Consider the following 12,259-nt stretch of genomic DNA (forward strand, 5'->3'; position numbering starts at 1 on the left):
CTATTGCCCGCGGGTCTCAGGAACTCGATGTTCTCCGGCGGCCTGTGATTGCGGTGTGGAGAGGTAGAACGGGGAGATGCCTTTGTAACAAGGCATTTCCCCATTTTGCCTTGTGTCATGACAGAGATCACTGCTCTCTGTGATCGGGAGCAGTGATCGCTGTCATGTCCTAGGTAGCCTCTCCCCCCCACAGTTAGAATCACTCCCTAGGACACACTTATCCCCTTCATCGCCCCCTAGTGGTTAACCCCTTCCCTGCCAGTGTCATTTACACAGTAATCAGTGCATTCTTATAGCACTGATCGCTGTATAAATGACAATGGTCCCAAAATAGTGTCAAAAGTGTCCGATGTGTCCTCCATAATGTCGCAGTCATGATAAAAATTGCAGATCGCCGCTATTACTAATAAAAAAATAATAATAATAAAAGTGCCATAAATCTATCCCCTATTTTGTAGACGCTATAACTTTTGCGCAAACCAGTCAATATACGCTTATTGCGATTTTTTGTTTTTATCAAAAATATGTAGAAAAATACATAACAGCCTAAACTGAGGGAAAAAAACATTTTTTTATATGTTTTTGTGGCATATTTATTATGGCAAAAGGTAAAAAATATTGTTTTTTTTTTTTTCAAAATTGTTGCTCTTTTTTTGTTTATAGCGCAAAAAATAAAAACAGAGGTGATCAAATACCACCAAAAGAAAGCTCTATTTGTGGGAAGAAAAGGACGTCAATTTTGTTTGGGTACAACGTCGCACAACCGCGTAATTATCAGTTAAAGCGACGCAGTGCCGAATCGCAAAAAGTGCTCTGGTCAGTAAGGGGGGTAAAATCTTCCAGGGCTGAAGTGGTTAAAGACCAAGCTGTAGCCTTAAGCCCCTTTCACACGGGCAAACCAATCAGGTCCGCATGTCAGTTTTTCAGGACCTGATCGGACCCTCCAGTCTCTTCTCTGGAGCAGCGGATGTCAGCGAACATCTCCCGCCATCTGATCCAAGCCTGTCCACCAAAAACAGACAGATGGGTGACCTAATCCCCACCCGTCTAGTGGACTAGATTGGATATCATCAAAAGTAAATGGACAGACAGTCTGTTTCCATCCCATTGCCACATAGACGAGAGCGGAGCGGACACGGACCTATCATCGGCCTACTTAGTGGGGATCAGCGGAGAGATCCCCTGCTGAGCAAGCGTATTCCACTTCTTAGAGGTGCCCATGTGAAAGGGGCCTTAAAGGAGTAGTACAGCTAAAGCTTGTTTGGCTATATTTCTTCTATGGATCACAGGAGTGCAAAACGAATTGCACTTTTTTCAGTGGAGAGCGGGCTGAAGTCCGCTCTCTCCTAACGTCACAGAAGTCAGTCCAGGCTCTGCATTATCATGGCCATGGAGTTGGGATCTGCCCAGATCCTTGGACTGACACCCAGCTCAGGCTCTTAGCGAGCCACTGAGAGCCTGAGCCGGCCGCCCCCACCCCCTCCACAGCCCATCACTCCAGTGAGTGAGGGGAGAGGCAGAGCAGAGAGCTGTGACTGACAGTCAGCAGCTCTCTGCTCGGGGAGCTGTGAGAACCGAGCGATCTGCGGTGTTTGATCGCTCGGTATTCAGTGTAGAGGCCCCAGGGGGCAGATGCAGCATCCACCTAGGTAAGTATGAATAATAATAAAAAAAAAAACATACTTCTCTTTTAAGGTGGGAGAAGTGTTGAATGTTAAGAGCATGTCCAGCTGGGGAAGGGGGCATTAAACCATCCCTGCAGGGGCTAATATAGTTAACTGAAAAAAAAAAGGAAAACGTTTCTTGGGAGAAAGAGGGGGGCCACTATTGCAAAGCCCACACATGATCGGAATTTCCGACAACACAATCCGATCACACTTTTTCCGTCTGAGAATCCAACCCGTGTGTACAGGGCATAAGAAACTCAGAGTAAAGTTTGACATCTTAATCTTCATACTTGTTCCAGGTTCCAGATATTGAAGCATGGAATTTTCAGGAAAGTGTTACTGTCCATTCACTGACAAAATCATGGAACATATTCTGTGCTCATGATTGGGAATATAGTAAATTCTATTTTTGTTGCTGTCTGAATCCCCACTGGGAAGATTTTTCCTTACATCTTGTTCCAATGCAATGGTCACGGGGACATAAATTGAAAAGAAAGCCAACATTTTACAGGAGACTAGGGGAACATTTCCACAGGATATGTACAGTATATTCTGGTCACTGCTATGATATGATTCCCCTTCATATATGTCAATTATTTTTAATTTTGTCATTAAGACAGGAAGTAAGAGAAATATCTCCAATGTGATGCAGACCTCAATAAAAACCTGACACCAGATCTATCTGTTTAACATTTAAAAAAAAAAATCTCTGCTTTAATAGTCTTTCTACCCACTTTGGTCGTTGTGTATGTGTTTATCAGTAGGACCGTAGCATGGCTGTTAGACTGTAAGCTCCTCTGATACAGTGACTAATAGAAATGGGTTATGTTCCTCTGTAAAGCACGGTGGAATTAGTTTGCACTATATAAATGTATAAATAAATAAAATACATATGGTCCAGTTGTTTCCAACTCTACATGCCATAATGAGGTCACTCTACAGTAAAACACTTGCTCCACCAGGCATTTACCACCGGAATCGTTTAACTCGTAAACTTAATTTTCCTGGAATGTGGATTCCTGGATTAACATAAACTAGATTTGCCTCCTATTACAAATTTTATTAATACAAATTAAATGCACCTGTTGTCTTGTTATACACATTTCTACAATCTAACACGACTGAAGTTGTAACAGAAATGTAGAACTAGTACCATTAAAGCTGAAGTTTAGATATGGCAATTTTTGTATAGTTACATTGGTCCGGTTGGGACCAGGGTAGATAGGTATGTATGTGCCTTATCCTTGGGATCCTTGGCATGGGACCTGGAGGTTGGGAACAATCACTGTAGTAGCAGTATCTACTATTGTGGTTTCTCGTGGATCCCACAAGTGTGCAAGTGTGTGTGTGTATGTATATATATATATATATATATATATATATATATATATCACTATATTGTCAAAAGTATTGGGATGCCTGCCTTTACACTCACATGAGCTTTAATGGCATCCCAGTCTTAAGCCTCATACACACGATCGGATTTTTCCGCAGACAAAGTGCGGGCGTGTGCTGTGAACTTGTCTTGCACACAAACAGTACACAATTGTCGGCCAACAAACACAAACGTAGTGACGTACTACCTGGAATTTCAGCGCCACCCTTTGGGCACCTTCTGCTAATGTCATGTTTGGTGAGCACTGATTCCGAGCATGCGTGTTTGTACTTTGGACTTTTATGTGACGGACTTGTGTACACACAATACGAAAATCTGACAACAGACCGTTGTCTGCCAAAAATTTACTAGGCTGCCATCCAACACTTGTTGGCGGAAAGTTGGCCAACAATTGTCTGAAGGAGCATACTAATGGTTGGATTTTAGGTAAACAGTCTGTCATCACACAATTCCCTGCCAAAAATCTGATCGTGTGTACAAGGCTTAAGTCTGTAGTCAGCTGCCCAGTGTCAAAGGCACATATTGAATTGACTTGTTCGAAATGACTTGTTTTCATAAAACTAATCTCAGGGGTATTGGCTATTCCAATACTCCTGAAAGCTATTTCTTGGTAAATATAATCTGCAGGTACAATGTCCACAGACTTACTAATAATCAGCTGCCGTAAAGCCTAAGTTTAACCAAAAATAATTTTTAAAAAAATCAGGGCATGGACTATTGGATTACAATTAAAGCAATGTGTCCCTTGTGCTGGTGGCTGATGTTTTAGTTGGAATTTTCTATCCTCTGATGCCCCCAAGCACCTGAAGATTACGGCAGCAGTGGTTAATAGAGGGACCTTTTATATGCACTCATCAAGGGTGCTGAAGATGCCCACCCTTTCTGCCCACCCTTTCTGCCCACCTCCTCTATTTATAGAAGATGTACTGTAGTTTCTATGAATGAAAAGTGCTCCATGAATAGAGGAGGGGAAGGTGAATTAAAGGTCTGTTTGTTGCAATTCGTAAATCATTTTTCATTCAAGCGGTAATAAACTGCATTTTTTTTTAAACCCTGTAAGACAATTGCATAATGTGCTAGTATGCATTGCAAACTAGCACATCCTTCAGCTTTACAACAAAGCCTTTCAGGGGTATGCTGTCATCGCTGAGGGCGCTTACATCTTCACTCGGTCTTCCTTCTAGATTTGCGTGTTCCGGCTGTCTGATTGGTCGCAGACAGCGGCACGGAGCTTTGAAGGGATGGAACGGGTATGCCGTCCCTTCAGGGTGCATTTGCCAGTGACATCACTGGCTGAATGCAGTGTGATTATCTTCTAAACAGTGCAAGTTTAGGAGATATTCACAGATATTCTCAGTACCTACAGGTTAGCCTTATTGGCTTACTGTAGGTACAACTTAAAAAAAAAAGGTTTACTTCCACTTTCATTTAAGCTATTGTCCTGCTTCTATGAATGAAGGAGGTGGGCAAAAGGGCTTGTATAGTCCACACTTGTAATGAGTGCATATGACATAGCAACAAGTTGGTATAATCTAGTTCAGTAAAGTACCATACAATGGAAAAAAAAAACTATGGGATGTTTAAAAAAAAACTCCTATTTGCTTCATCCCATTCTCTGATTCATTAAATACCAATAGTCTTGTATATCCCACTGCATATTATAAATGTTGCACATGTATAAGCTGTTGCTAGCATATAGGGGCCTGTGAGTCAGTGGGGTTCATACATATCTGGGACACTAAGGTGAGTGCTTCATTTAATACCTAACTTTTTTTTTTTTTTTAAATCAGAAGAACGTTTTATTTGAACACATTTAAGCATACATGTTCCATAAACACTCACAAAAGTTATAATGTACAAAAAAAAAATAGGCAATTACAGCTTTAAACTGCAGAGAGCTTACTAAAGAGAACATACAGCCCCATCTAGTGGCTGAAAACAGAAATGACATTGCCAATAGAGCATTATCAGTGCACACTCCAAAGTCAGATAGTAATAACCAGCAATGAGTACTGTAACCAACAGCATTCTACCCCAATATCCTATCTATAATCAGGTCTACTAGGGCCAAGCCTACCTAACTTTATTTTCTGGCACCTAACTTTTTGAGCCTTTTTCTTGTCAAGGAATGCCACTAGTCCCTAAATACTTGTATTTTGTTCATAGATTACACAGACTGGCTCCTGAGCCAAGGGTTTGTATATTCTACGGGTGGGCGATGGGTGCTTGCTAAATGTTATTTAAAATCGTTCTTCTGAATAAGTGTCAGATACTTGGGTACTCTTTACTCTCTTCATATAATTTATTGCAGGGTTTACTCCAAGTTGCCTATCAGCACTGTGTGATCAAGGCTGTAAAGTGATCAATGGTATTGCTATGTGTACCTGTTTCCATGGTTACATTCTTGGAAAAGATGGAAAAAATTGTTACGGTAAGTTTTCTCTGTTTTAGAATAGACTAGACTAGACTTGGGGAATATTCAGTTTATATCACATGAAGATCAATTCTCTAGTAAAGAAGTAACACATAATTTTACCACTGTGCATTTTCTGCATTTTTTAAATTTTGGAGATGATATTTTAAACTAATCTAAGTTTTTTTGTGCAGGGATTGCTATTGTTTATTTCATGCATTATTCTTACTTATTATATTTTCAGTTTGTGCTGTATTTGTAAAAATCAATTGACATAGATGAAGTCCAGATATGAATATTTTTTTTCTAGTTACAGTCACACAGCTTGTATTAGGGTTGCGTTTTTTTTTCCCAGTACAAGTACCGATACTTTTGGTGAAGTACTCATGGATACCGAGTACCGAGACCTTTGCTGTGCTATTGGAGCCCATACAAAAATGAATGGACTAAAATCGCACTGCAAAGAATCACATGCGATTTGAACAGGAATGTGGTGTGATTTCACTGCTCCTGTGTGTGTGAACCCAGTATAGAAAGAAAAGCGCCATCTAGTGCAGCAATGGGCAGTTTACTCACATTAAAGTACATATCTCTTTAAATCCAAATCTGCATAGTGTCCCCATCCCACCAATGATAGAAAATCATTGCCACTGGAGGTGCTCACCAGGCTGGAGAAGACGTTCTGGAACCCCTGTGGGTAAAGGGGGGGGGGGGGGGGAGTGATGTCAGCTCGGGGGTGAACCACCTATACATTTCTTCCAGCCCTGTAAGTACCTCCAGCGACTGTAGTTTTCTATCATCGGGGGAAAAGGGACACTATGCAGATTTGGATTTGACGAGATATATACTTTAATGTGAGTTGTTATAACATTTTTAGTAAACTGCCCATTGCTGCACTAGATGGTGCTTCCCTTTCTATACTAAGTTCACACAGGAGCGGCGGGGGAAATCGCATGCAATTTGGACTGGAATCACACCACATTCCTGTTCAAATCACATGCGCTTCTTTGCAGTGCGATTTGAGCCCATACATTTTGTATAGGCTCAAATGGCATTGCCAAGGTATTGGTTTGGGGTATCGGCAGCATGTGCATGAGTACTCGTGCAAATACTCTAAATCAGCACCAATACCGATATCGGTGCAACCCTAGCTTGTATCAATGTAACTAGGTAATTACCATACCTGTCTGATCCCCCTGGAACCTGGAAATCATTGAAGTAGACACCACCACCGCAGTGATCTCCACTTGCTTCTGGGTCCCGCACTAAGTGGCTGGCCTGCTGTATTCTGATGTAGGTTGGCCACTCAGCAATGCACCATTCAGAGAATTTATTAATACATCATCATATGTATTTTTATGTATTTACAAGCAGTGTAAGTACCTGAATGTAGCTTGATATCAGTCCCCTGTACAGCAGAGCTTACACCGGGGGGAGGGGGGCACACGAGCAGAGCCAGTCAGTTCATGTACTGACAAGGAACACGGAGCACAAAAGAGAGTAATAGTGAGATAAGCTTATTGGTGTGATTCTACTCCTTCACTGTCCAATTACAGGCTGGAGAACTGAAAAAAATCAGGTTGCCTGCCCTGCCATACAAGGCTGTTCTATGTGGCAGAGCTACAGTATGTAATTCTGAAAACTTGATGATTAGAAAAAGAAATCCTTTGGTGGGTAAAACAGCTCCATTTTATGAATTTTATCTGTGTATTTAGCTGTTTTTCTGGAGTTCAGCTTTAAAACAATATAGGTACATTAGGAGAAAGGGTAAGCATATGTAAACGCCAGGGAAGAGCAACAACACAGGTCACACACATACCTGTATTTGGGGATACTTCCAAGATCTTGTCTAATATGCCCACATACATTTTAAAAGACTAAACACAGTGTTGTGTACATCAGGGGTCTTCAAACTACAGCCCTCCAGTTGTTCAGGAACTACAATTCCCATCATGTCTGTGAATAATGAATATCAGAGTTTTACAATGCCTCATGGGAGTGTAGTTCTGCAACAGCTGGAGAGCCGTAGTTTGAAGATTCCTGGTGTACATGACACTTTATTAAATACACAAGAGATCTGTTTAATTTCATGTGAAAGCTGTTGGAACAATTGGTGGCCCATCCATAGGGGTGCCCGGGGGCCGCCCCCCTCCTGTAGTCACCAAAAAAAATTGTTTTTTTTTAAAACGGCCCTTTTAAGAAAAAAAAAATTGAAAATAAAGTCCTTTAACTAAGTGCACTGTGTTCTGGAGCCGGACACAGTGCACTATTGGAAGTGCCACATCAATGCAATCATGAGATTGCAGACACAGCGCTTCATTGGCGGGGTTTGGAGCTGCTTTGCGACACAATCCAATGTGCCGAGCAGCATCCGCCTGGTGCCCGGCCGGGTGCTTTGTTCTCAGTGTGAGAACAAAGTTACTTCTGGCAGGCTACAAAAAGATGGCCGCTGTGAGGACTAATCCCCTTGTGTTCAGTGGAGAGGGGAGGCCACTCCCCTCTCCACTTTACACACGGAGAAAGCCAGGAACTAGCTGGGGAGAGTCACAGACACAACTTGAAGGAGTTCTGTGCTGCCAGGGACACAGATGTGAGGAGGACCCTGCTGCTCCGCTGGGGACGCAGATGTAAGGAGGGGCTCCGCTGGGGACACAGATGTAAGGATGGACTCCGCTGGGGACACAGATGTATGGAGGGGCTCTGCTGGGGACACAGATGTAAGGCGGGGCTCCGCTGGGGACACAGATGTAAGGAGGGGCTCCGCTGGGGACACAGATGTAAGGAGGGGCTCTGCTGGGTACACAGATGTAAGGAGGGGCTCCACTGGGGGCACCTGATGTAAGGAGGGGTTCCCCTGGGGACACCTGTAAGGAGGGGCTCCGCTGGGGACACAGATGTAAGGAGTGACTCTGCTGGGGACACAGATGTAAGGAGGGGCTCCACTGGGGACACAGATGTAAGGAGGGGCTCCGCTGGGGACACAGATGTAAGGAGGGGCTCTGCTAGGGACACAGATGTAAGGAGGGGCTCCGCTGATGGGAACACAGATGTAAGGAGGGACTGCACTGACGGGGACACAGATGTAAAGAGGGACTCCGCTGACGGGGACACAGATGTAAGGAGGGACTCCGCTGGGGGCACCTGATGTAAGGAGGGACTCTGCTGGGGGCACTTGATGTAAGGAGGGACTCCGCTGGGGGCTCCTGATGTAAAGAGGGACTCCGCTGGGGAACCTGATGTAAGGAGGGACTCCGCTGGGGGTACCTGATGTAAGGAGGACTTCCGCTGGGGGCACCTGATGTAAGGAGGGACTCCGCTGGGGGCACCTGATGTAAGGAGGGACTGCGCTGGGGGCACCTGATGTAAGGAGGACTTCCGCTGGGGGCACCTGATGTAAGGAGGACTTCCGCTGGGGGCACCTGATGTAAGGAGGGACTCTGCTGGGGGCAACTGATGTTAGGACGGATTCTGCTGGGGGCACCTGATGTAAGGACAGACTCCGCTGGGGGCACCTGATGTAAGGAGGGACTCCTCTGGGGGCACCTGATGTAAGGGCAGACTCCGCTGGGGGCACCTTATGTAAGGACTCTGCTGTGGACACTTGATGGCATCTGGTGGCAGGCAACGTGGCAAGTGACATGCTCGGGGCTCCCACTGATTTCATTTTATTTTACAATGTAAACCATTGTGCCAGGTTGATTGAAGTGCTAACACCAGGTGTTTGGAGTATCTTTATCTGCTGATTGTTAAACTTTCTGGAATACACATATCTCTATTGTTGTGTAGGATCTGGGCCTGCTGTCCCTCCCTCTCTCCCTCCCTTTCCCCCTCCCTTTCCCTCCATCCCTCGTTTATCTCAGACGCTAACCACACCACCTTAGAGCCTCGCACACTATTTTGCTGAAACCACACCCATTTTCACCAAGTGGGAGGGGTCAAAAAGGAAGGGCGGGGTCTGGCGCCCCCCCATCCTAAATCTTCACCAGCCACCACTGGTTGGAACAGTTGACTGGCCTTTTCTCTTTTGGCAAGGGTAATATGAAGCGGAATTCTAATATTTCAATCTTTAAATTCTAATATTTGCAATAGTAGGAGAATGCATTTATATGAAATATAGAAATGTTCACCTCAAATGGCAGCCTAAAAGTTATTAGGTAAAAAACAACAGTCTTACAGGATCAACCCTATCTAACACATGGGACAGGGGAACGAATATCTAGGGGTCCCCTTATTTTTAAAGGGGTCTTTCAGATTCCAAAAAGTCCCCCGTCCGCAGACCCCCACAGCCACCAGGCAGGGTTGTGGGGAAGAGGCCCTTGCCCTCATTAGCATTGGGAGAAGGTGTTTTGCAAGGAGGTTTCCCCCCGTCAAGGTACCCCCATGTTGAGGGCATGTGACCTGTCAATCTCCCCCACCCCCCTTTTTCCTGGCCAGCCAGGCTGTATGCTTGGATAATGGTCTGGTATGGATTTTGAAGATACTGCATTATTTATTTATTTTATTTGCATGGGTTCCCCTTAAAACCCATACCAGAACCAAAGGGCATAGTATGAATTTTTGCCCCCCCCCCCCATGCTGTTTTTTTTTTTTTTTTGTAACACTATCCCTTTGTTGGGGAATCATGGCTGACAGCTGAATGTGCCAGGTGGTGATGAGTCACTGGTTGGTAGTATGCCGGCAGGTTCCGGCCAACCAAAAGCCTTGCACAGGAACCTATCACATTAAGCAGTGGTAGTAACGTCACTGTTAAATGTTTCACTTCACACTGCAGCTGGATGTTTGCTCGGCTGAACACCTATTCATTCAACCATTCCAATAGGAAGACTTGACATATTATGCACAGGTCTCCCTCATATTATTTCCTCTTCTGGTGAAATGTTCTTATTGTAGCCTGTAGTTTTCGACTACTTTCTCTTTTGGTGAATTTTCTTTAATTCTTATGGTCGAATGTTCTCATGGCCATTTTTTCTTAGGATCGAATGATAAGGGAATGTTACATTCATCCGGTGAATGGCAACAAATAGAAACTGACATTGCACACATATGACAAACATTAACATTATTCATTACTTTTATCACAAATGAGGAAAGCAATTTTTTTATACACAGAACCCTACGTGTTACTTTATGACATCAGAAATACTAATTTTAGGTCAGCGACCATCAGAAAGTAGGCTTTCGCACATAAGACTTAAGCGTGCATTTATGAAGCACCAGTTTGGATTTACCGCTGCTTTAAAAAAAATGCACACTTTTGAGAACAGCAGCATGTTTTACAGATGTGTATTGCACAATTAAAATCAAGCGGGGAAAAAAGTCAAGAGGAAATCATGAGACCGGCCTCTCTTCTGAATCTCTCTGCTTAACACTAAAGAAAGAACTCTGACCAGTGGCGGTGCGTCCATAAGGGCATACGGGCGCCACCCCCTCTCTCCAGCCACCCCCTCTTTCACCAATAAATAGATTCATGCATTGCACGAATCTATCCATGGCCGTCGCTGCCACCCCCTGTGTGCCCGAAAAGGGGCCGGGCGCCTGAATTACAGCGGCAGGGGTAGTTTTTGAAGCACTTGATTAGAGCCATAGGCTCTAATAGGCGTCAAAAAAGGTAAACAGCCACCGCCATGCTTGGTGCTCGCAGTTCACCCAGCAGTTCACCCAGCTGTGTTAGAAAAGCCAATTAATTTTCGCTTTCCTAACGCTGAACCGCCTCTCTGCCAATCAGGTGCTCGGGTCTGTTACCCATCACCTGATTGCCTGAAACGACAGGCGCTGTGATTGGACGCCTATCAGGCATCCAATCATAGGAGAGGATGGGAGGAGAGGACGGGAGAAGACATCGAGGACATAAAGGAGCATGGAGGACACCGCCGCCGCCGTCACCCGCTGCCTCACCGAGACAGGGCAAGTGCCGGGCAGACAGCGGGTGGGGGGGGCCCAGTGGCAGCATTTGATGGGCACAGTGGGAGCATTTGATGGGCACAGTGGGAGCATTTGTTGGCTCAGTGCCAGCATTTGTTGGCTCAGTGGGAGCATTTGATGGCACAGTGGCAGCATTTGATGGGCACAGTGGCAGCATTTGATGGGCACAGTGGCAGCATTTGATGGCACAGTGGCAGCATTTGATGGCACAGTGGCAGCATTTGATGGCACAGTGGGAGCATTTGATGGCACAGTGGTAGCATTTGATGGCACAGTGGGGGCACTTGATGGGCACAGTGGCAACATTTGATGGCACATTGTCAGCGTTTGGGCACAGTGGTAGCGTTTGATGGGCACAGTGGCAGCATTTGATGGGCACAGTGGCTGCGTTTGATAGGCACACTGGCTGCGTTTGATGGGCATAGTGGCGGCGTTTGATGGCACAGTGGCTGTGTTTGATGGCACAGGGCTGCTTTTGATGGGCACAGCGAGGCTGCAATTGATGGGGTTTTTTTATCAGAATTTTTCAGTTTGTTTGCGCCCCCCCAAAAAATTTTGAGCACCAGCCGCCACTGATTCTGACATACTGCTGGATCCACCCTGTAGCTTACATCTTATCAATGGTCTGTAAAATGCTGGCCGTGATGTTGAGTAACTTTGTGGTATATAGCGGATAGTAGTATCTGTTCTTCCCAACAAAAACTATAAATATTAGTGATCTGGCTGTCTGACATGAAATTTGCATATCATGCTTGTTAGGTTAGAAAATGTTAACCCATTGCCGACACTGGGAGATGACCTTTTAAGTAGACCCTGACACCTGAGGTCTGTAGGAGAGCCTCCGGATTATGCAGATTATGC

At 44.8% G+C, this 12,259-nt stretch overlaps 1 protein-coding gene across 2 annotated transcripts in view; it reads left to right on the forward strand.

The window, feature by feature from the left end:
• Positions 1-12,259, forward strand: part of VWCE (von Willebrand factor C and EGF domains) — a 141,983-nt gene that overhangs the window by 38,251 nt on the left and 91,473 nt on the right. The window contains exon 5 of one of the 2 annotated variants that reach the window (XM_073604578.1): positions 5,375-5,494. In XM_073604578.1, the coding sequence (XP_073460679.1) occupies positions 5,375-5,494 (120 nt within the window). Of the gene's footprint in view, positions 1-5,277; positions 5,495-12,259 lie in introns of those variants that run through there. The other variant, XM_073604579.1, reaches the window with a different exon arrangement.

This window comes from Aquarana catesbeiana, linkage group LG11 (genome assembly GCF_042186555.1).
Source record: "Aquarana catesbeiana isolate 2022-GZ linkage group LG11, ASM4218655v1, whole genome shotgun sequence".
In the NCBI taxonomy this organism is placed as follows: domain Eukaryota; kingdom Metazoa; phylum Chordata; class Amphibia; order Anura; family Ranidae; genus Aquarana; species Aquarana catesbeiana.